The following is a 26147-nucleotide window of genomic DNA, read 5'->3' on the forward strand; positions in this document are numbered from 1 at the left end:
TTGCATTCCAGCTAGTCATGTCATTATCCTCATTTCCACAACTTTACTCCTCAACTTCTCCTTCACATGGAACAACAGTTCCTTCCACCTTGCCTTGGGAAATTTTTCTCGCCCTTCAAGTCCTAACTCGAATACCACTGCCACTCCCTATTGGGAAGATTTTTACTTCATTTGAACCCTGAGAGCACATGGTTTGTACCCTTCCGGTGGCATTAACTGTCAGGTGTCATGGGTATATTTGCACCTTGTTTGTCTTTCTTATTAGATCCTGCGGTCCCAGAAGGTTAGATACATGCCTTATCCGTTTCTGTAGCCCCTATGGTGACTAGCATAGCTGTTTGCACACTGTAGATATTTAATTGATGCTTTGTAGAGTGAATAAATTACCACCTATCCAACCATTGTCTATGAATTGAATATCCTTTGGTATGCATAGCTTTAAACATTGTTTGTGTTTTAATTCTATTTTATGTATTTGGTTAGCATAGTCTCTACCCTCTGTATACTTTGCTTCTAACTTGACATAGATTGCATGAATATCTAAATTCTTTGCAAATGAGGTGGACACATGGATATTGTGGAATCCACAGCTCTACTCTGGCTCTGTCGTTCACTGATTGTGTAACCTTGGACAAGCCACATCTACTCTCTGGATTATTTTATTTTATGAGACAGAATCTTACTCTGCAGCCCAAGCTGGAGAGCAGTGGGACAATCTCGGCTCACTACAACCTCCGCCTCTGGGGCTCAAGCAATTCTTGTGCCTCAGCCTACCGAGTAGCTGGAGTTACAAGCGTGCGCCACCACGCCTGGCTAAATTTTTGTATTTTAGTAGAGACGGGGTTCATCATATTGCCCAGGGTGGTCTCGAACTCCTGAGCTCAGGCAATCCGCCCGCCTCGGCGTCCCAAAGTGCTGGGATTACAGGGATGAGCCACTGTGCCAGGTCACTGGACCTTATTTTGCCTCCATCTATTAGATAGGGGTAATAATCCCCGTTTTGCTTAATTCACCACAAGGTTGTTGGGAGGATAAAGGAAATAACAGATGTGTAAGTGCTTTGCCGACTATAAATCACCCAGAAATGTCATTTCATTGCATCTGCTGTTGGATGTAGGCACATCTTTTGCTGCTGGCAGCCCCCACCCATCTGCTCATCTCTTTCGGTGAAAAATTGACTGTCGGGTGGCAGGGAACGTCGAGCGAGGGACCGGCAGGATGGATGATGAGGAAGTAACCGTGTCTCCTGAATGGCGTGTGGAACTGGGGCTTTGTTGTGGTGGGTGTGAGGTGAAGCGGGGACACTGTCTTCTGAAAGGCCGCTCTGAGGAAGGGAAACGCCTGTGTCCAGGCAGCCTCGACTACCAGCCTAGTCCCAGTGTGTAGGTTACAGGGAGTCAGCCAGTTTGGGAAACTTCTCAGACTCAGAGCTGCAGAAGTTGACGTGGGCTGCCTGAGGGAAGGTGTGGGCCCGAATGCTGCGCAAGCGCGACTTCTACTTCCACTAATAAGCATCACGACCGCCCTACAATGTAGAAGTAGGGGTCAAGAGAGACCCCCTTGGCCCGGAAATGCCCTAGGCTGGAATCTTCGGAGCCTGCCAATTGGCTTCCACTGAACGGGAGGGTGGGCCTTGGGGCGTTCCGCTTACTGATTGGTTGGATACCAGATTGGCAGGTCCCCGCCGGCTGTGCGTGTGGTGAGGGCGGACATGGCGGAGGCAGGAAAAGTACCCTTGAGCCTCGGGTTTACCGGAGGAGAAGCGACAGAGTGGCCTCTGCAGCGGTACGCCCGCTGCATACCCTCAAACACCAGAGACCCACCTGGGCCACGCCAGGAAGCTGGGACAGCCCCCTGCCCCACATGGAAGGTGAGGCCCAAAGGCGGGAATATTCCTGAGGCGCCCACAGCCCTGAGGAGGGGAGGCTCTGCATATACACGGGGCCAGTGCCCTGAAAGCCATGCCAAAGGGACACCAAGCGACTGCCAGGCATGTTGGGGAATGGCCAGGCCGACAACTAAGATAGAAAATACATACATAGCAGTAGGAGACATGGTTGGAACCTTTACAGTCTCAAAATAATTATGCAAGGGAGTAGTAAACATTCATATATTCAATGTGTATTTATTGAGTGTCAACTATGTGCTAGACTCTATTCGGGGTGCTAGGGATGGAGCAGTGAGCAAGATATAAACGCTCCCCACCCTTATTGATGTTTTTAGTTTAGTGCAGGATACACTATTTATCCAAATAACTAATTACAGAAGGGACAACTGAGTCATCCCGTAACCAAGCACTCCCACAGGACTAGATTTGAATCCTCGCGTTGCCAGTGAATTTCTGTGACCTTGCTTTAGTTACTTAACCTCTCTATGCCTTATTCACTTTGTCTTAAAATAGAGATAATAATATAATAGTACAGGCCCTCAGAAATACTGGCGTTCGGTTCCAGACCATCACAATAAAGCAAGTTATGAACTTTCTGGCTTCTCAGTGCATATAAAACCTATGTTTGCACTATACTGTAGTCTATTGTCTAAAAGAATTATGTCTAAAAGGAAAATGTATATACCTTGATTCGAGAATACTTTATTGCTAGAAAATGTTAACACTCACCTGAGCCTTCAGCAGGTCAGTCTTTTTGCCGCTAGAGGGTCTTGCTTCATGCTGGTGGCTGCTGACTGATCAGAGTGGTGGTTTCCCAAGGTTGGGGTTGCTGTGGCAATTTCTTAAAATAAGACAACAATGCAGTTCGTCACATGGATTGCCTCTTCCTTTCAGGAAAGATTGCTCTGTAGAATGCGATGCTGTTTAATGGCATTTTTACCCACAGTAGAACTTCTTTCAAAATTGGAGTTAATCTCTCAAATTTTGCTGCTGCTTTATCAACTAAGTTTATGTGATATTCTAAATACTTCGCTGTCATTTCAGCAATGTTCACACCATCTTCACCATGAGTAGATTCCATCTTAGGAAACCACTTTCTTTGCTCATCCATAAAAAGCAACTCCTCATCTCTTCAAGTTTTATCATAAGATTGTAGCAATTCAGTCCCATCTTCAGGCTTCACTTCCAGTTCTAGTTCTCTTGCTCTTTCTACACATCTGCAGTTCCTGCCTCCACTGAAATCTTGAACCCCTCAAAAGTCATGCATGAGGGCTGGAATCAACTTCTTCCAAATTCCTGTTAATGTTGATATGTTGACCTCCTCCCATGAATCACAGATGTTCTTAATGGTATCTAGAATGGTGAATCCTTTTCAGATGTTTTCAATTAACTGCCCAGATCCATCAGAGGAATCACTAGCTACAGAAGCTATAGCCTTATAAAATGTATTTCTTAAATAATAAGACTTAAAAGCTGACAATTACTCCTTGATCATGGTTTGCAGAATGAATGTTGTGTTAGCAGGCATGAAAACAACATTCATCTCTTTGTACATCTCTATCCAAGCTCTTGGGTGACCAGGTGCCTTGTTAATGAACAGTAATATTTTGACAGGAATCTTTTTTTCTGAGCAGTTGGTCTCAACAGTGGGCTTAAAATATTCAGTAAACCATGCTATAAACAATTGTGCTATCATCCAGACTTTGTTGTTCTATTTATAGAGCACAGGCAGAGTAGATTTAGCACAGTTCCTAAGGGCCCTAGGACTTTCAGAATGGTAAATGAGCATTGGCTTCAATTTAGAGTCTCCAGTGTGATTAGCCCCTAATGCAAGAGTCAGCCTGCCCTTTGAAACTTTGAAGCCAGGCATTGACTTCTCCTCTTTAGCTATGAACGTCCTAGATGGCCTCTTCTTCTAAGAGAAGGCTGTTTTGAATATGTTAAAGAATCAGATCAGGCTTTGGCTTAAGGGAATGTTGTGGCTGGTTTGATCTTCTTTGCAGACCATTACAACTTTTTCCATTTCAGAAATAAGGCTGTTCCACTTACCATTCCTGTGTTCACTGGAATAGCATTTTTAATTTCCTTTAAGAACTTTTCCTTTGCATTTACAACCTGGCTAACTGGCATAAGAGGTCTAGCTTTTGCCTTATCTTGGCTTTCAACATACCTTCCTCACTAAGCTTAATCATTTCTAGCTTTTGATTTAAAATGAATGATGTGTGATTTTTCCTTTCACCTTAACACTTTGAGGCCATTGTAGGGTTCTTAATTGACTGGATTTCAATATTGTTACGTCTCAGAATAGTGAGGACCAGGGAGAGGGAGAGAGACAGAGCAAAGGCTGGTGGATGGAGCAGTTGGAATATACATATCATTTATTGATTAAGTTCACTATCTTCTATGGGCATGGTTTGTGGCACTCCAGAACAACTACAATAGTAACATCAGTACGATAGTAACAATGGTGATCACAGATCACCACCAGATATAATAATAATGAAAAAGCTTGAAATATTGTGAAAATTACCAAAATATGATACAGAGACGTGAAGTGAACACATGCTGTTAGAAAAATGGCACTGAGAGACTTGATTGATGTGGGGTTGCCACAAACCTTCAATTTGTAAAAAATGTAATATCTGTGAAGTGCACTAAAGCAAAGTGCAGTAAAGGGAAGTGTGCCTGTACCTACTTCATAGGATTATTTTGAGCATTGAATAAGCTAATACATATCAATCATCGAAAATAGTGCCTAGTATGTGTTAAGTTATATAGGGGTTTGCTAGTATTATTATTATTTTGTTCTAGTGGTATGTTTTAACATCATGGGTTGCCAGTCATTCAGTTCCCTTTTGTCTAGTTTGACTATTGGATGCGGAATCTGGGATTTTGGATTATACACATACATGTATGTCACATGTGTGCACACATGCATACATGTTTGTGTATTTTGGGCAGCAGTAGGTAGGAGAAGAAGTAAAGAGAATAAAGGTCCCAGGTAGCTGGGTGTGGTGGCTCAGGCCTGTAATCCAGGCACTTTGGGAGGCTGAGGCGGGCGGATCACCTGAGGTCAGGAGTTTGAGACCAGCCTGGCCAACATGGCAAAACCCTGCCTCTACTAAAAATGCAAAAATTACCTAGGTGTAGTGGTGCCTGCCTGTAGTCCCAGCTACTCAGGAGGCTTAGGCGGGAGAATCACTTGAACCTGGGAGGTGGAGGTTGCAGTGAGCTGAGATCGTGGCACTGCACTGCAACCTGAGTGACAGAGCAAGACTCTGTCTCAAAAATAAATAAATAAATAAAATAAAATAAAATAAAAATACCACAACCTGTACAGAGGTCACAACATACCTGAAAAACCTCTGCATGTGTGATGTATAGTTACATAGAAGGCTAACAAATCTGGTGCTTAGAGAATAAGGGAAATGGTAGCTTGAGATAAACCTGTCTGAAGAGGTAGACAGGTGCCTTGTGAACATTATTATAAATCCAGTGGGAAGCCACCGAACAGTTTTGAGCAGAGGCATTTTCGTCTTTGAAAGATCACTCTGGTTGTGGTGTGAAGATGGAATTGGAGGGGAATATGAGTGGATTCAGAAAGATCATATAGAATGCTATTGCAGTGTTATAGGCAAGAGATGATGATGGCTTAGACTAAGGACATGGCAGTAGAGATAGGAATATTAGGAATATATTTTGGAGACCAAAATGAAAAGGCTTGGTGCTTGATTGTATATGAGTGGCAAGAGTAAAGGACTTCTGGGTTTCTAGCAGAAGCAACTGAGTAGATGGTTAGAGAATGGGAAACACTGGAGGAGGAACAGTGAGGGAAGAATAATCCAAGATTTCAGTTTCAGATGTATTGAATTTGATAAGATTGTGAAGCATCCAAGTGGAGATATTGGATAGATAGTTGGGTATATTGGCCTAGACTCAGAAGGAAGATCTGGGCTGGAAATGTAAAGGTGCGAGTCATCAGCATAAAGGTGATATTTATAGTCATGGGATTAGGTGAGATTCGGGACCAAGCTTAAAGGTAATCCAACATTTGTAAGTTGGGTAGAGGGGACAGAGCCCCAGATTGACAAGAGGCCTGGCACAGTGGCTCATCCCTGTAATCCCAGCACTTTGGGAGGCCAAGATGGGTGGATCACTTGAGGTCAGGAGGTCAGATCAGCCTGGCCAACATGGTGAAACCCGAGGTTACTTGGGAGGCTGAAGCAGGAGAATCCCTTGAACCCAGGAGACAGAGGTTGCAGTGAGCCAAGATTGTGCCACTGCACTCCAGCCTGAGCAACAGAGTGAGACTACATCTCAAAATAAATAAATAAATAAATAAATAGGAAAACACAATAACAAGAAGGCGGGTGATTTCTGCATTTCCAACTGAGGTACCTGGTTCATCTCATTGGGGCTGGTTGGACAGGGGGTGCAGCCCATGGAGGGCGAGCCAAAGCAGGGTGGGGCATCGCCTCACCTGGGAAGCACACAGGTTCGAGGTATCTCCCTCCCCCAGCCAAGGGAAGCCGTGAGAGACTGTACCGGGAGGAATAGTGTACTCTGGCTCAGATACTGCACTTTTCCCATGGTCTTCACAACCAACAGACGAGAAGATTCCCTCTGGCACCTACCCCACCAAGGGCCCTGGGTTTCAAGCACAAAACTGGGTGGCCGTTTGGGCAGACACTGAGTTAGCTGCAGGAGTGTTTTTTTTTTTTTTTCATACGCTAGTGGCACCTGTAAAACCAGTGAGACAGAACTGTTCACTCCCCTGGAAAGGGGGCTTAAGCCAGGGAGCCAAGGAGTCCGGCTCAGCGGGTCCCACCCCCATGGAGCCAGCAAGCTAAGATCCACTGGCTTGAAATTCTCACTGCTAGCACAGCAGTCTGAGGTTGACCTGGGATGCTCCATTTTGGTGGAGGGAGGGGTGTCTGCCATTGCTGAGGCTTGAGTAGGCGGTTTTACCCTCACAGTGTAAACAAAGCCACCAGGAAGTTTGAACTGGGTGGAGCCCACGACAGCTCAGCAAGGCTGCTGCAGCCAGACTGTCTCTCTAGATTCCTCCTGTCTGGGCAGGACATCTCTGAAAAAAAGGCAGCAGCCCAGTCAAGGACTTGTAAATAAAACCCTCATCTCCCTGGGACAGAGCACCTCAGGGAAGGAAGGGGTGGCTGTGGGCGCAGCTTCAGCAGACTTAAACGTCCCTGCCTGACAGCTCTGAAGAGAGCAGTAGATCTCCTAGCACGGTGTTTGAGCTCTGATAAGGGACAGACTGCCTCCTAAAGTGGGTCCCTGACCCTTGTGTCTCCTACTGGGAGACACCTCCCAGTAGGGGCCGTCAGATACCTCATACAGGAGAGCTCTGGCTGCCATCTGGCGGGTGCCCCTCTGGGATGAAACTTACAGAGGAAGGAACAGGCAGCAGTCTGTTCTGCAGCCTCTGCTGGTGATACCCAGGCAAACAGGGTCTGGAGTGGACCTCCAGCAGACCTGCAGCAGAGGGGCCTGACTGTTAGAAGGAAAAGTAACAAACAGAAAGGAATAGTATCAGCATCAACAAAAAGAATGTCCACTCAGAGACCTCACTCGAAGGTTACCAACATCAAAGACTGAAGGTAGATAAATCTACAAAGATGTGGAGAAACCAGGTTAAAAAGGCTGAAAATTCCAAAAACCAGAACACCTCTTCACCTCCAAAAGATCACAACTCCTCGCCAGCAAGGGAACAAAACTGGATGGACGATGAGTTTGACAAACTGACAGAAGCAAGCTTCAGAAGGTGGGTAATAACAAATTCCTCCGAACTAAAGGAGCATGTTCTAACCCAATGCAAGGAAGCTAAGAACCTTGAAAAAAGGTTAGTTGAATTGCTAACTAGAATAATCTGTTTAGAGAAGAACACAAATGACCCAATGGAGCTGAAAAACACAGCACGAGAACTTCATGAAGTATACACAAGTATCAATAGCTGAATCGATCAAGCAGAAGAAAGGATATCAGAGATTGAAGATCAACTCAAAGAAATAAAGCAAGAAGACAAGGTTAGAGAAAAAAGAGTGAAAAGAAATGAACAAAGCCTCCAAGAAATATGGGACTATGTGAAAAGACCAAATCTATGTTTGATTGGTGTACCTGAAAGTGATGGGGAGAATGGAACCAAGTTGGAAAACACTCTGCAGGATATTATCCAGGAGAACTTCCCCAACCTAGCAAGGCAGGCCAACATTCAAATTCAGGAAATACAAAGAACACCAGAAAGATACTGCTCGAGAAGAGCAACCCTAAGACATATAATCGTCAGATACACTAAGGTTGAAATGAAGGAAAAAATGTTAAGGGCAGCCAGAGAGAAAGGTTGGGTTACCCACAAAGCAAAGCCCATCAGACTAACAGTGGATCTCTTGGCAGAAACCCTACAAGCCAGAAGAAAGTGAGGGCCAGTATTTGATATTCTTAAAGAAAAGAATTTTCAATCCAGAATTTCATATCCAGCCAAACTAAGCTTCATAAGCAAGGGAGAAATAAAATCCTTTACAGACAAGCAAATGCTGAGAGATCTTGTCACCACCAGGCCTGCCTTACAAGAGCTCCTGAAGGAAGCACTAAACATGAACCAGGACCAGCCACTGCAAAAACATACTGAATTATAAAGACCACTGATGCTATGAAGAAACTGCATCAACTAATAGGCAAAATAACCAGCTAACATCATAATGACAGGATCAAATTCACACATAACAATATTAACCTTAAATGTAACAGGCTAAATGCCCCAATTAAAAGGCACAGACTGGCAAATTGGATTAAGAGTCAAGACCCATCAGTGTGCTGTATTCAGGAGACCCATCTCATGTGCAAAGACACACATAGGCTCAAAATAAAGGGATGGAGGAATATTCACCAAGCAAATGGAAAGAAAAAAAAAAAGCAGGGGTTGCAATCCTAGTCTCTGATAAAACAGACTTTAAACCAGCAGATAAAAAGAAACAAGGGCATTACATAATGGTAAAGGGATCAATGCAATAAGAAGAGCTAACTATCCTAAATATATATGCACCCAATACAGGAGCACCCAGATTCATAAAGCAAGTTCTTAGAGACCTACAAAGAGACTTAGACTCCCACACAATAATAGTGGAAGACTTTAACACCCCACTGTCAATATTAGATCAATGAGACAGAAAATTAACAAGGATATCCAGGACTTGACCTCAGCTCTGGACCAAGTAGACCTAATAGACATCTACAGAACTCTCCACCCCAAATCAACAGAATATACATTCTTCTTAGCACCATATCACACTTATTCTAAAATTGACCACATAATTGGAAGTAAAACACTCCTTAGCAAATGCAAAAGAATGAAAATCATAACAAACAGTCTCTCAGACCACAGTGCAATAAAATTAGAACTCACGATTAAGAAACTCACTCAGAACTGCTCAACTACATGGAAATGGAACAACCTGCTCTTGAATGACTACTGGGTGAATAACAAAATGAAGGCAGAAATAAAGATATTCTTTGAAACCAATGAGAACGAAGACACAACATACCAGAATCTCTGGGACACATTCAAAGCAGTGTGTAGAGGGAAATTTATAGCACTAAATGCCCACAAGAGAAAGCAGGAAAGATCTAAAGTCGGCACCCTAACATCACAATTAAAAGAACTAGAGAAGCAAGAGCAAACAAATGCAAAAGCTAGCAGAAGACAAGAAGTAACTAAGATCAGAGCAGAACTGAAGAAGACAGAGACACGAAAAACCCTTCAGAAAATCAGTGAATCTGGGAGCTGGTTTTTTTAAAAGATCAACAAAATAGACTGCTAGCCAGACTAATAAAAAGAAAAAAGAGAAGAATTAAATAGATGCAATAAAAAATGATAAAGAGGCTATCATCACTGATCCCATGGAAATGCAAACTACCATCAGAGAATACTATAAACACCTCTATGAAATAAACTATAAAATCTAGAAGAAATGGATAAATTCCTGGACACATACACCCTCCCAAGACTAAACCAGGAAGAAGTCAAATCCCTGAATAGACCAATAATAGGTTCTGAAATTGAGGCAGTAATTAATAGCCTACCAACCAAAAATAGTCCAGGAGCAGACGGATTCACAGCTGAATTCTACCAGAGGTACAAAGAGGAGCTGGTACCATTCCTTGTGAAATGATTCCAAACAATAGAAAAAGAGGGAATCCTCCCTAACTCATTTTACAAATCCAGCATCATCCTGATATCAAAACCCGGCAGAGACACAACAAAAAAAGAAAATTTCAGGCCAATATCCCTGATGAACTTTGATGTGAAAATCCTCAATAAAATGCTGGCAAACCAAATTCAGCAGCACATTGAAAAGCTAATCCACCACGATCAAGTCAGCTTTATCCCTAGCATGCAATATTGGTTCAACGTATACAAATCAATAAACATAATCCATCATGTAAATAGAACCAATGACAAAAACCACTTGATTATCTCAATAGATGCAGAAAAGGCCTTTGACAAAATTCAGCAGCCCTTCATGCTAAAAACTCTCAATAAATTCGGTATTGATAGAATGTATCTCAAAATAGTAAAAGCTATTTATGACAAACCCACAGCCAATATCATACTGAATGGGCAAAAACTGGAAGCGTTCCCTTTGAAAACTGGCACAAGACAAGGATACCCTCTCTCACCACCCCTATTCAACATAGTATTGGAACTTCTGGCCAGAGCAATCAGTCAGGAGAAAGAAAGAAAGGGTATTCAATTAGGAAAAGAGGAAGTCAAATTGTCCCTGTTTGCAGATGACATGATTGTATATCTAGAAAACCCCATTGTCTCAACCCAAAGTCTCCTTAAGCTGATAAGCAACTTCAGCAAACTCTCAGGATACAAAATCAATGTGCAAAAATCACAAGCATTCTTATACACCAATAACAGACAAACAGAGAGTCAAATCATGAGTGAACTCCCATTCACAATTGCTACAAAGAGAATGAAATACCTAGGAATCCAACTTACAAGGGATGTGAAGGATGTCTTCAAGGAGAACTACAAACCACTGCTCAAGGAAATAAGAGAGGACAAAAACAAATGGGAAAACATTCCATGTTCATGGATAGGCAGAAACAATATCATGAAAATAGCCATTCTGCCCAAAGTAATTTACAAATTCAATGCCATCCCCATCAAGCTACCACTGACTTTCTTCACAGAATTGGAAAAAACTACTTTAAAGTTCATATGGAACCAAAAAAGAGCCAGCATAGACAAGACAATCCTAAGCCAAAAGAACAAAGCTGGAGGCATCATGCTACCTGACTTCAAACTATACTACAAGGCTACAGTAACCAAAACAGCATGGTACTGGTACCAAAACAGATATATAGACCAATGGAACAGAACAGAGGCCTCAGAAATAACACCACACATCTATAACCATCTGATCTTTGACAAACCTGACAAAAACAAGCAATGGGGAAAGGATTTCCTATTTAATAAATGGTGTTGGGAAAACTGGCTAGCCATACGCAGAAAGCTGAAACTGGATCCCTTCCTTACATCTTATACAAAAATCAACTCAAGATGGAATAAAGACTTAAATGTAAGACTGAAAACCCTAGAAGAAAACCTAGGCAATACCATTCAGGACATAGGCATGGGCAAAGACTTCATGACTAAAACACCAAGAGCAATGGCAACAAAAGCCAAAATTGACAAATGGGATCTCATTAAACTAAAGAGCTTCTGCACAGCAAAAGAAACTATCATCAGAATGAACAGGCAACCTACAGTATGGGGGAAAATTTTTGTAATCTGTCCATCTGACAAAGGGCTAATATCCAGAATCTACAAAGAACTCAAACAAATTTACAAGAAAAAGTCAACCCTATCAAAAAGTGGATAAAGGATATGTACAGACACTTCTCAAAATAAGACATTTATGCAGCCAACAAATATATGAAAAAAGCTCATCATCACTGGTCATTAGAGAAATGCAAATCAAAACCACAATGAGATACCATCTCGTGCCAGTTAGAATGGTGATCATTAAAAAGTCAGGAAACAACAGGTGCTGGAGAGGATATGGAGAAATAGGAACGCTTTTACACTGTTGGTAGGTGTATAAATTAGTTCAACCATTGTGGAAGACAGTATGGCAATTCCTCAAGGATCTAGAACTAGAAATACCATTTGACCCAGCAATCCCATTACTGGGCATATACCCAATGGATTATAAATCATTCTACTATAAGGACACATGTGCATGTATGTTTATTGCAGCACTGTTCACAATAGCAAAGACTTGGAACCAACCCAAATGCCCAGCAATGATAGACTGGATAAAGAAAATGTGGCACATATATACCATGGAATACTATATGCAGCCATAAAAAAGAATGAGTTCATGTCCTATGCAGGGACATGGATGAAGCTGGAAACCATCATTCTCAGCAAACTAACACAAGAACAGAAAACCAAACACCGCATGTTCTCACTTATAGGTGGGAGTTGAACAATGAGAACACATGGACACAGGCGGTGGGGCATCACACACTGGGGCCTGTAAGAGGGTTGGGGAGCTGGGGGAGGGATAGCATTAGGAGGAATACCTAATGTAGATGACAGGCTGATGGGTGCAGCAAACCACCATGGCACGTGTATACCTATGTAACAAACCTGCACATTCTGCACATGTACCCCAGAACTTAAACTATAATTTGAAAAAAGAAAACACAAAAATAAATAAATAAACAAATAAAAGATTGACAAGGGACGGAGAGTTGAGAAGCACCCAAGAGAATGAAGGTTTATCAGTGCTAAAGAGAGTTATTTCTAGGGGAAAGAGTGATTGATTAACTTTGTTGTGATGCTGCAAAATGAAGAAACATGATGACTAAGGGATATCCAGTTCAGCAGCATGAACGTCCTTATTGGTCTTTACCAAGAGAAATTTAAGTGGAGTAAAGGGAATGGAAGCCAGATAGGAGTAAGGTAAAGAATGACTGATAGGTGAGGAAGTGGAGCCAATGTGCACAGACAGTTCTTCTGAGATACTTGGCTGTAAATGTGATTAGAGAAAGGGCACAATGAATTATTCACCACATTCTAGAATATTAGAGCCAGGGGCAGTCCTTCAAGATTGAAATCAGTATATCTAGGACCATAAAAAGTCATTAAATTCCTAGTTGTACTGTTTTGAAACTCTGTATCCTGAGAAGTGATATAGGCTGAAATACAAAATGAGGTGAAGAAAGAGTTAAATATAAGGATGACTGACCTATAATTGGATCTTATAAAAAGCTGGGAATGTTTGATGACATATTTAATTTTTGAGACTGCTCCACAGGTTCCTTGATACCTTCTCATAACACTCTTTAAACCCTTTCTCCTGAGGCATCTGTGTTGGGTGCAGCTGAATAATTCTTAAGTTCTTATCCTGCAACCCAGAGGCCAGGGCATTTGACCATTCCAAAGAGTTGATTGTTATTCCAATTTTTTTACTTCTCTTTGCAAAGCTCTTCATAATTGCTTATAAGGAACAGTGCTTTTAACAGTTTTCAAATGTTTGGCATAAAGCCACAGCTACAGTGACAAGAGATGAGGTTGGCTTTTGCAAGTGCTTTTGAAAACTGAACATTTGTACCTTCCTTTGAATCTGTGCGGAACTATCCTACCCGCTGTGATCAGTTTCAGCCTAGGTCTGTCATTTTTTTTTTTTTTTTGGAAAAAACGAAAGAGAAAACAAGATTTGTTCTATTTTATGGGCACTGGGACAATTGTGCAATAATAATAATAAAAGATGAGCCATCTAAAGAACTGTACTCTCTAAGTCTCATGTGAATTTTTTATTTTAAAAATATGTGGTACCTGCAGTAAAAAAAGAGGTTAGGTAAAGCATAAAAATATATTATTGTGGAGGATAGAGCCATTCTAGTTGTTTTTTCTTTAGGGAACGTTTGAATTCAATCTTGGTTGAACTTAGTTTGAGTTCTTTGATTTTTTTCTGATTATGGGAGAATCTGTTCTCCTGGTACTGTTCTCTATAGTTGTTTAATTACAGAGAAAACGTTCATCACAATGGCTCTATATGCTGAGACAAAAATGTCAACTCAAGAGAAAAAATGAATAGTACAACAAGGCTACTAAGACTCCAAGTCCTAGTTGAGAGGGAAGATCAATTCTGAGACAGAAAGAATATTATATATAAAATATCGAATATATTTTATAGAGAAATATAGTTCATTATGTATACTGATTTAATTTACTTCTTTAAATTGAATTTTGTTAAAAGACACTATGTAGAGATAAACACAATTTGGAACAAATAAACTTTGTAATACACACACACACACACACACACGCACTCACGCACGCAGGCATGCACACCGCACACTGAAAACCCAATGGTTTAGAGCTATGCTACCCAGATCTTAATGTGCATAGAAATCATCTGGGGATTTTGTTAAAAATGCAAATTCTGACTCAGCCAGAATAGGTCTGGTATGAGGAATAAGATTCTAGTTCTAACAAGCTCCCGGCTGACACAGGTGCTGTTGGTTCAAGGACCACACTTTGAGAGGCAGGGGTTTAGAATATCTTGAATGAAATGATAGCCATATTGTAAAATTGATAAAATGAATGAATTTATAGAGTTATGAGGTAAGGCAATCAGATTCATAATGACTATGCAAATGTTTTATTAATAGGGTTAATAATTAAGCCATCTGTCATCATTTAAGTGGAATGAGCAAATGTTAGTTCCTTACATCTGTTGGCTCAGCCTTTCTGAAAAGGTATAATAACAGATTGGTCCATTTTATGTATTTTATGTCTGAATATAATTTAGTCTACTAATAAGTAAGCTAATTTGAAAGGTACTGTTAATTGAAGGTTGCTTTTAAAGTTTTATCATGTTTTTCAGATTTTAAGGATTTCTCAGACGTGCCCTAATTGGTTGAACCTGACAACTTCGTAGTTGTTTTTTTTTTTTTTTTTTTTTTCGTTTCAAAAGGAAAAAATCCTTTTTTATAGGAGGAACTTAAAATAATTGCCCTACTTAAAAATTAAGAAATAGAATGTGAAGTTTGTACTTGGAATGAACTTTTAAATGTGGATTCAACGTAAGATATATTTTGGATCTTCTTAACAGTGTTCTTTTTTCTTTTGTATTCCTAGTGCCTACATAATACCAAGTATATGATAGGTGCTCAGTAAATGTTTGAATGTATGGGTGTGGTAATTTTTCTTATGATAATATGATAATTATTAAATGATAGCTATTATTTATCGTTTGCTTTGGTAGATTTTTTACAGGAGCCCTATGAAGCGAATATTATTATACCCATCTTATAGATAAGTGAACTGAAATTCAGGTTCAGTGGCTTTCCCAGGAACACAAAGTTGAAAAGAAAGAATTTAGACCCTCCTTTTCTTGTCTCTAAAGTCTGTGCTTCTAAGCTCTATGCTGTTTGCCTTAAAAGTATTAATATTTTATATGGAGTGCAGCAATTCAATTATGTGGATGAAGAATTTTGAGATCAACACACAGGATAAAAATGACAAAAATAACAGTTTTTTATTTGTTTTAAAGGAAAATTTAAAATAGTAAAATAGTTCTTTGTATGCTTGATAATTTTTTATTGCAGGCCTAATGTTGTGAATTTTACTTTGTTGGGTACAGGGTATTTTTGTATTTCTGTGTTTCTGAGCTTTGAGCTTTTTTTTTTTTTTCCCAGATAAGTTATTTGGAAACAGTTTGATCCTTTCAAGTCTTGCTTTTAAGCTTTGTCAGCTGGGACCAGAGTAGGTGGGACTAGGGCTAGTATTTCCCACTTCTGAGGCAAAGCTCTTCAGAGTATTTTACTCAATGTAAATTGTTTTCTGTACTAAGAACAGTCCTGTCCTGTGTGAGCTCTGGGGATTATTCCCTTAAATTCTTTCAGGTGGTCCTTTCCCTGCCCTCTGGCAGTTTCCTTACACACACACACACACACACACACACACATATATTTGTTGATGAGTACTCAGCTGAAGCAGAGGAGGAGGTTCTACAAGTGTCTGGAGTTCTCCCTTTTGTACAGGTCTCTCTTTGGTGTTTTGTCCTGCAAACTCTAGGTGCACTGACCTCCTAGGACTCGAAGCTTCATCTCCTCAACTCAATGAGACCTCACCAGGCTCTGCCTGGGTTTATCATCCTTGCAATCTGACCTAGAAACTCGCTCCAAGAAGTAACCTGGGGCAGTGGTCGGGCTCACTTCCTTCATTTTCTGTCATTTCTCAGGAATTATGTCCTTTATTACCTGATACCTATTGACTTGAGAACTATTGCTTCCTTTGATTTGTTCAGTTTTTTATTTCATTTAGGAGGTATGAAATTACCTGTTAAGGAGGTACTTGTTAATTCCTGTTGGCCAGAAGAGGAAGTCCATAGTCTTTTGATTCAGTTCCACTTTCTGTTTTTCTACTGAAGGTCATCAAACAAAGCATTATTAAATTATCTGCTAGGTACTTGACATTCAGCTAGGCATTAGAGATGCTATGGAACTATGTACTTCACTTAGTCTTAAAATATTAAATTACTTTAGTACAGGATTACAAGGATAGGTGGGGCTTGATCACTGGAGCAAGATTCCTCCTGGTGAGCAGACAACTTTCGTCAGTCTTTTGGGGACAATTGCTTTTTGAAAATGCAGCTTCATGGTTCCTGTGCTAGGCTCATTGAATCAACTTTTGGGGTGGCTCTGTAATTGATCCTTAAGAGTTGTAATTGGTCTTCATGGCCCAATTCTGAAGAAAGGGCCATGAAGAGGGGACAATTGACAAAGTGGTACTGATACTATATGGAACTTTCAAGTTACAAAGTATTTTCATAAACCTCTTTCCATTTAATTCTCACATTAAGACTTCCTGGGTCTCATTACCATCTTATAGACAAGAAACTGAGGCCTAATTAGGGTAAATAGTTTGCCAAAGGGTAATATAGGAAGTGGAAGAACAAATTTTAAAACTCAGGTTTTCCTGAGGCTGTTGCTCCTTCTGCCATTCACTGACACTTACTACATTAGTTCTCTTATGCAGATGTAGGAGTTATTATTCTTTCATGTAGCATGCTTTTTTTGAAGAATTAACAGGTAATATTTGGTATTAGGATTAAGATAGGCTCTGAGTGACATAAAATATAACAGTGGATTAAATAAGATGAAAGTTTATGATTTTCCACATAAAAGTCCAGAGCTGGTATGGCACTATAGTGGCAGGTCCTGAGGCTCCTTTGTTCTCTGCTGTGCATGGCCATGGTCTCACAGTCTGAGATAGAATCAATATCCTAGACAGCTTGTGGAGGAGGGGATAAAGAAATGGACAAAGGTGTATGCTTTCTGTCTCTTCAGAAAGTTTCCTGTAAGCCACCACGACACTTTCCTAGAACACAGTGGCCAGAACTTAGACCTGTGGCCATCCTAGCTGCACAGGCAGCTGGTATATGTGGTCTCTATTCCACAAGTTCATATGTCTAGCTAAAATACTAAGGGTTCTATTATCCCATAAGAAGGAAAAATGGATATTGGAGGGCAACTGGCAATCTGCCACACAGTTTTCTTCTGAATCTAGAGACTGCTAAGAAACGAAGACTTATTCTTTAAGTCCCTGGTTGGAATAACAAAAACAACTATTTAATGCATAATTATTGTATGTTAATACCTAGAACACTGCTTGGCAGATGCCCCCAAAATATTGATTGAAGGAATGAATCAAGGCCAGACAGTCTGCTAAGCATCTGATCTCACATACCATTTAATCTTTCAGATGATCCTATAAGGTAGTATTACAATTTTTATTTTACATTTTACAGATAAGGTAATTAAGTATACTTTTTTTTTTTTTTTTTTGAGACAGTGTCTCACTCTGTCGCCCAGACTGGAGTACAGTGGTGCAGTCTTGGCTCACCACAATCTCCACCTCCCAGGGTCAAACAATTATCCTGCCCTAGCCTCCTGAGTAGCTGGGATTACAGTTGCCCACCACTACTGCCCAACTAATTTTTGTATTTTTTCAGTACAGATGGTTTCACCATGTTGGCCAGGCTGGTCTTGAGCTCCTGACCTCAAATGATCCACCCACCTTGGCCTCCCAAAGTATTGGGATTACAGGCATGAGCCATCGTTCCCAGCCCTAATTAAATGTGCTTCTAAATGGTAAAACTGGAATTTGATCCTGGCTGTAATTCCAGATATTGTCTTTTATAAAGTAGTAGTCATGAGTACTGTTCACCAAATATGCTCAGATTGTATATTCCTGGCCTCTTGAAGTTAAGTGTGTTACATGACTGGTGTTGGACAGTGAAATGTGAGCAGAACCCAATGTCATGGGCAGAAGTTTTAAGAGCCAGTGCATGATTCATCTTATTCTTTTTCTTTGCCAGTGTTGCAAATATTGGCTTCTCTCTTAGCCTAGGTCCTACAGTGAAAACATAGGCGGTGTGAGGTAGAGTATGAAGATAGGTAGAGTAAGAGTGGATAGGTAATGTAAGTGAGAAATAAGCCTTTGCTTTTGGGGGTTGTAAGTTTCTGCAGCATACTGTAAGCTACACCTAACTGATGGAAATTTTTTTACTTTTGTTATGTTTAATTGAATTATGTCATGTACGTTGTCGATTGCATGGGCTTTTGAGGAAAAACCTTATAACTGATGTTCTAACATTTTTTTTTCTATGACAAAATGATTAGTTGTTCCCAAGCATTAGTTTAGTTTATAAATATGTATTTCCAACTTGGGACCAGTCTTTGTTCTCTTTCTTCAGTAAACAAAATCTTAATTTTATTGTATGACAGACATAGTTTTCATAGAGACTATGACTTGTTTATGAAACATGATTTAAGGTAGAATTTATTTGGACAAATAGCTGAAGATTCTTTTCAACCTAGTGGTTTAAGGAGTCTGAGAAGTTACAGTTTAGAATGAGGCCCAAGAGTATTAAAATTCATTCATTTTTAGGATTTATTCTCTACCCACTATGTGCCAGACACTATACAAGGCTCTGTTTAGAGATGGTTAAAGCATCTCTACTGAAAGAGCTAGCCAATTAAGCTCAAGTACCTGCTTATTTCAATGTAGGGTGTTTTTGACTTCACAAATGACAGCACTGTATCTGAGAAATAAAGTGTTTCCTTAACTCAAATTTGAAATATAATTTGAATAATGGAACTGTTACAAGCTTAAGTGGGTTTTGTGAATGAATAGAAGAACATGCCTATGAAGATACCAAAGGTGAGTGTGAGAGTTGCAGAGACCTAGGATAGGTTTGATAACGGGAATTACCACTTTCTGGTATAGTTAGTGATTTTTGTCGGATTTAGTAGTCTGGGAAATGTTTAAAGGATATTTTAAACATGTTGGAGAAATGTTGTGGGAATATTTGTTATAGAAAACCAGAGTGGCCTTGACTGGTAATTTCAAAGACATAAGGAACTTACTCTTCTGTTACATGGAAAGTGTTTTGAGTAAATTTAGTCTATTTAGGGCTACTGAGAGAGGTGATCAAGTTAATTCTTGTAATTGGGTTTAAAAAGACTGGATAATTTCATAATCAATAATCTTATTCTTAGGGATATGTGGTAAAAGTAGGGGAATTATATCTCATGCTTTGATACATGAGATAATTTTTGTACATTGTAAAAGAAAAAAATTCTCCATATATATATATGAGATTACTTTTTTTGCTGCTGGGAAGGTCTGTGTGTTATTGCTATTGTTTTTTTTTTTATTGTTAACAGTTAAAACTTTGTATTTCTGTGAAACACCAAAAAATGCTGAATTTTATTGTTTGGTAATTGGTATTTGGCAGGACCACTTTTATTAGCATAATATACTCTACAAGTTTGTTGAAATAATTTGAGACTCTTGCTACCAAGAGTCAATGGGAAGGCAGTTGATAGCCTACTTAGCAATTTTGTATATTTTTCATATTTTATACTGCATAAAATAGCAACTTGAGCAACTTTTTTATATGTAAAGCTGTGACACTTTTTGAGGGGTTTTAAAAGCAGAAAACAAAACCCTTAATCTGGTACATAATTTAATTCATCACAATCTGAATAATAATACTATTTTCACCTTTCATGTAGATATAATTTAGGGTAAGTACATTTGGAATAATTTTCTGTATTTTCTTACTCTTTCGACTTTTTTCTACCTAATTTTAGATTTTTCTTTTAGTACTGACTTGCACAAACATATGCATGTAAATTTTGAGAAGATTCTCTTTTTAACCAATATGGTAAGCTGTGCTATTGTTATTTAACTGATGTATAAGCTTGTGATAAGGAGGTTCCAAATAAATCTGTGTGTGCTTCTGTGTTGATGGCAAAATACTGCCATAGACAGAGGTCAGGTTGATGTCAATGTTAAGCTACGTTTAGACTGGCAACTGGAATGAAGAGAAGATGTAAACTTTGTGTATGTTCTCTGTGACCCCTTGACATTAATGTCTTCTGTTACAATTTGGTCATTAGAGATAACATTTTTCTTTCTCTTTTTCTTTTTTGAGATAGAGCCTCATTTTGTCACCCAGGCTGGAGTGCAGTGGTGCAATCTTGGCTCACTGCAACCTCTGCCGCCCGAGTTCAAGTGATTCTCCTGCCTCAGCCTCCTCAGTAGATGGGATTACAGGCGCCTACCACTGTGCCCAGCTAATTTTGTATTTTTTGTAGAGATGGGGTTTCACCATCTTGGCCAGGCTGTCTTGAACTCCTGACCTTGTGATCTACCCGCCTTGGCCTCCCAAAATTCTGGGATTACAGGTGTGAGCCATTGCGCCCAGCCAACGTTTTTCTTTAAGCTTTCCATATTGTGCTAATGTGAACATGCCAGTAGCATAAAGTTATCAGTCTTTAAAGGTATTTCCCAGGGGCCAGAAATAAGCAATTTTTTTTTTCTCAGATACCTGGATTATGTTAGGTGTTATGATATTGGAATGTCTCTGTAGAATTAGGAGATTATATTCAAATCCTAAATACGGTATCATTGTCCTTTGTGGTAAACTGAATGCTTTTCTTAACCTTCATTCTACCTAGTCAACAAAGAACATGGAAGCCTCTAACAGTTTGTATTCTAAACCATTTCAAGTATAATCAAAGGTAGACAGAATAATATAGTGATACATGTGTGCATCATCTAGCTTTAAAAATTACCAACTCAGGCCAGGTGCGGTGGCTCACGCCTGTAATCCCAGCGCTTTGGGAGGCCAAGGCAGGCGGATCATGAGGTCAGGAGATCGAGACCATCCTGGCTAACACGGTGAAACCCCGTCTCCACTAAAAATACAAAAAATTAGCCGGGCATGGTAGCAGGTGCCTGAAGTCCCAGCTACTCAGGAGGCTGAGGCAGGAGAATGGCATGAACCCAGGAGCCAGAGCTTGCAGTGAGCCAAGATTGTGCCACTGCACTCCAGCCTGGGCAACAGAGTGAGACTCTGTTTCAAAAAAAAAAAAAAGTACTAACTCACAGCTAGTCTAGTTTCATCTATACCATATCCACTTCCTTCTCATCATGTTCTTTTGAAGCAAATCCCAGACATGATATCATTTTATCATTTTATCATATTACATATCATTTATCAGTAATTATTTCAGGTCATATTTCTAAAAGAGAAAAGACTTTAAAAAAGCATAACCGAGGGCATTTCCAAGATGGCCAAATAGGAACAGCTCCAGGCTATAGCTCCCAGTGTGAGTGACACAGAAGATGGGTGATTTCTGCATTTCCAACTGAGGTACCAAGTTCATTTCACTGGGACGTATTGGACAGTGGGTGCAGTCCACCAAGTGAGAGCCAAAGCAGGGCGAGGCATCACCTCACCCGGGAAGCGCAAGGGGTCAGGGAATTCCCTTTCCTAGCCAAGGGAAACTGTGACACACAGCACCTGGAAAATTGGGTCACTCCCACCTGAATACAGCACTTTTCCAAGGCTCTTAGCAAAGGGCACACCAGGCTTAGCAAACGGCACACACGTGGCTTGGAGGGTCCCATGCCCACAGTTCCTCCCTCATTGCTAGCACAGCAGTCTGAGATCTAACTGCAAGGCGGCAGTGAGGCTGGGGGAGAGGCGCCTGCCATTGCTGAAGCTTGAATAGGTAAACACAGTGGCCGGGAAGCTCGAGCTGGGTGGAGTCCACCTTAACTCAAGGAGGCCTGCCTGCCTCTGTAGATTCCAGCTCTGGGGACAGGGCATAGCCAAACAAAAGGCAGCAGAACCCTCTGCAGATTTAAATGTCCCTGTCTGACAGCTTTGAAGAGAGTAGTGGTTCTCCCAGCACAGAGTTTGAGATCTCAGAATGGACAGACTGCCTGCTCAAGTGGGTCCCTGACCCCCGAGTAGCCTAACTGGGAGGCACCCCCCAGCAGAGGCAGACTGACACCTCACACGGCCAGGTACCCCTCTGAGACGAAGCTTCCAGAAGAAAGATCAGGCAGCAACGTTTGCTGTTCAGCGACATTCACTCTTCTGCAGCCTCCACTGCTGATACCCTGGCAAACAGGGTCTGGAGTGGACCTCCAGCAAACTCCAATAGACCTGCAGCTGAGGATCCTGACTGTTAGAAGGAAAACTAACAAACAGAAAGGACATCCACACCAAAACCCCATCTGTACGTCACCATCATCAAAGACCAAAGGTAGATAAAACCACAAAAATGGGGAAAAAACAGAGCAGAAAAGCTGAAAATTCTAAAAATCAGAACGCCTCTCCCCCTCCAAAGGAATGCAGTTCCTCACCAGCAACGGAACAAAGCTAGATGGAGAATGACTTTGATGAGTTGAGAGAAGAAGGTTTCAGATGATCAAACTTCTCCAAGCTAAAGGAGGAAGTTCGAACCCATTGCAAAGAAGCTAAAAACCTTGAAAAAAGATTAGATGAATGACTAACTAGAATAAGCAATGTAGAGAAGTCCTTAAATGACCTGATAGAGTTGAAAACCATGGCATGAGAACTACGTGACAAATGCACAAGCTACAGTAACCGATTTGATCAACTGGAAGAAAGGGTATCAGTGATTGAAGATCAAATGAATGAAATGAAACAAGAAGTTTAGAGAAAAAAGAGTAAAAAGAAATGAACAAAGCCTCCAAGGAATGTGGGACTATGTGAAAAGACCAAATCTACATCTGATTGGTGTACCGGAAAGTGACAGGGAGAATGGAACCAAGTTGGAAAACACTCTGCAGGATATTATCCAGGAGAACTTCCCCAACCTAGCAAGGCAGGCCAACATTCAAATTCAGGAAATACAGAGAACGCCACAAAGATACTCCTTGAGAAGAGCAATTCTAAGACACATAATTGTCAGATTCACCAAAGTTGAAATGAAGGAAAAAATGTTAAGGGCAGCCAGAGAGAAAGGTTGGGTTACCCACAAAGGGAAGCCCATCAGACTAACAGCGGATCTCTTAGCAGAAACTCTACAAGCCAGAAGAGAGTAGGGGTGAATATTCAACATTCTTAAGGAAAAGAATTTTCAACCCAGAATTTCATATCCAGCCAAACCAAGTTTCACAAGTGAAGGAGAAATAAAATCCCTTACAGACAAGCAAATGCTGAGAGATTTTGTCACCACCAGGCGTGCCCTACAAGAGCTCCTGAAGGAAGTACTAAACATGGAAAGGAACAACAGTTACCAGCTACTGCAAAAACATGCCAAAATGTAAAGACCATCGATGCTGGGAAGAAACTGCATCAACTAATGAGCAAAATAACCAGCTAACATCATAATAACAGGATCAAATTCACACATAACATTATTAACCTTAAATGTAAATGGGCTAACTGCTCCAATTAAAAGACACAGACTGGCAAATTGGATAAAGAGTCAAGACCCATCAGTTTGCTGTATCCAGGAGACCCATCTCATGTGCAGAGATACATATAGGCTCAAAATAAAGGGATGGAGGAAGATCTACCAAGTAAATGGAAAGCAAGGCAGGGGTTGTAATCCTAGTCTCTGATAAAACAGACTTTAAACCAACAAAGATCAAAACAGACAAGGGCGTTACATAATGGTAAAGAGATCAATTCAACAAGAGCTAACTATCCTAAGTATATATGCACCCAATACAGGAGCACCCAGATTCATAAAACAAGTCCTTAGAGACTTACAAAGAGACTTAGACTCCCACACAATAATAATGGGAGACTTTAACAACCCACTGTCAACATTAGACAGATCAATGAGACAGAAAGTGAACAAGGATATCCAGGAATTGAACTCAGCTCTGCAGTAAACATCTACAGAACTCTCCACCCCAAATCAACAGAATATACATTCTTCTCAGCACCACATCACACTTATTCCAAAATTGACCACATAGTTGGAAGTAAAGCACTCCTCAGCAAATGTAAAAGAACAGAAATGATAACAAACTGTTTCTTAGACCTCAGTGCAATCAAACTAGAACTCAGGATTAAGAAACTCACTCAAAACCACTCAACTACATGGAAACTGAACAACCTGCTCCTGAATGACTACCGGGTAGATAATGAAATGAAGGCAGAAATAAAGATAATAAAGATGTTCTTTGAAACCAATGAGAACAAAGACACAACATATCAGAATCTCTGGGACACATTTAAAGCAGTGTGTAGAGGGAAATTTATAGCACTAAATGCCCACAAGAGAAAGCAGGAAAGATCTAAAATTGACACCCTAACATCACAATTAAAAGAACTAGAGAAGCAAGAGTAAACACATTCAAAAGCTAGCAGAAGGCAAGAAATAACTAAGACTCAGAGCAGAACTGAAGGAGATAGAGACACAAAAACCCCTTCAAAAAATCAATGAATCCAGGAGCTGTTTTTTTGAAAAGATCAACAAAATGGACCACTAGCAAGACTACTAAAGAAGAAAAGAGAGAAGAATCAAATAGACGTAATAAAAAATGATAAAGGAGATATCACCACCGACCCCACAGAAATACAAACTGCCATCAGCAAATACTGTAAACACCTCTATGCAAATAAACTAGAAAACCTAGAAGAAATGGATAAATTCCTGGACACATACACCTTCCTGAGACTAAACCAGGAAGAAGGTGAATCCCTGGATAAACCAATAACAGGCTCTGAAATTGAGGCAATACTTAATAGCCTACCAGCCAAAAAAAGTCCAGGACCAGATGGATTCACAGCCAGATTCTACCAGAGGTACAAGGAGGAGCTGGTACCATTCCTTCTGAAATGATTCCAATCAATAGAAAAAGAGGAAATTTTCCCTAACTCGTTTTATGAGGCCAACATCATCCTGATACCAAAGGCTGGCAGAGACGCTAAAAAAAGAGAATTTTAGACCAATATCCCTGATGAACATCAATGCAAAAATCCTCAATAAAATACTGGCAAACCAAATCCAGCAGCACATCAAAAAGCTTATCCACCGTGATCAAGCGGGCTTCATCCCTGGGATGCAAGGCTGATTCAACATATGCAAATCAATAAATGTAATCCAGCATATAAACAGAACCAAAGACAAAAACCACATGATTATCTCAATAGATGCAGAAAATGCCTTTGACAAAATTCAACAGCCCTTCATGCTAAAAAACTCTTAATAAATTTGGTATTGATGGTACATATCTCAAAATAATAAGAGCTATTTATGACAAACCCACAGCCAATATCATACTGAATGGGCAAAAACAGGAAGCATTCCCTTTGAAACCTGGTACAAGACAGGAATGCCCTCCCTCACCACTTCTGTTCAACACAGTATTGGAACTTCTGGACAGAGCAATCAGGCAGGAGAAAGAAAGAAAGGGTATTCAATTAGGAAAAGAGGAAGTCAAATTGTCCCTGTTTGCAGATAACATGATTGTATATCTAGAAAACCCCATTGTCTCAACCCAAAGTCTCCTTAAGCTGATAAGCAACTTCAGCAAACTCTCAGGATACAAAATCAATGTGCAAAAATCACAAGCATTCTTATACACCAATAACAGACAAACAGAGAGCCAAATCATGAGTGAACTCCCATTCACAATTGCTACAAAGAGAACAAAATGCCTAGGAATCCAACTTACAAGGGATGTGAAGGATGTCTTCAAGGAGAACTACAAACCACTGCTCAATGAAATAAAAGAGGACACAAACAAATGGACGAACATTCCATGCTCATGGATGGGTAAACTCAATATCGTGAAAATGGCCATACTGCCCAAGGTAATTCCCATCAAGCTACCAATGAGTTTCTTCACAGAATTGGAAAAAACTAC

At 40.4% G+C, this 26147-nt stretch overlaps 1 protein-coding gene across 2 annotated transcripts in view; it reads left to right on the forward strand.

Annotated features, from left to right (window-relative positions):
- The first annotated feature begins 1696 nt into the window (after positions 1 to 1696).
- Positions 1697 to 26147, forward strand: part of REC114 (REC114 meiotic recombination protein) — a 119043-nt gene continuing 94592 nt past the window's right edge. For both annotated transcript variants that reach the window (XM_023193096.2, XM_023193097.2), the window contains exon 1: positions 1697 to 1870. In XM_023193096.2, the coding sequence (XP_023048864.1) occupies positions 1712 to 1870 (159 nt within the window). In that variant the 5' untranslated portion in view covers positions 1697 to 1711. The remainder of the gene's footprint in view (positions 1871 to 26147) is intronic.

Source organism: Piliocolobus tephrosceles, chromosome 6, assembly GCF_002776525.5.
Source record: "Piliocolobus tephrosceles isolate RC106 chromosome 6, ASM277652v3, whole genome shotgun sequence".
NCBI classification, from domain to species: domain Eukaryota; kingdom Metazoa; phylum Chordata; class Mammalia; order Primates; family Cercopithecidae; genus Piliocolobus; species Piliocolobus tephrosceles.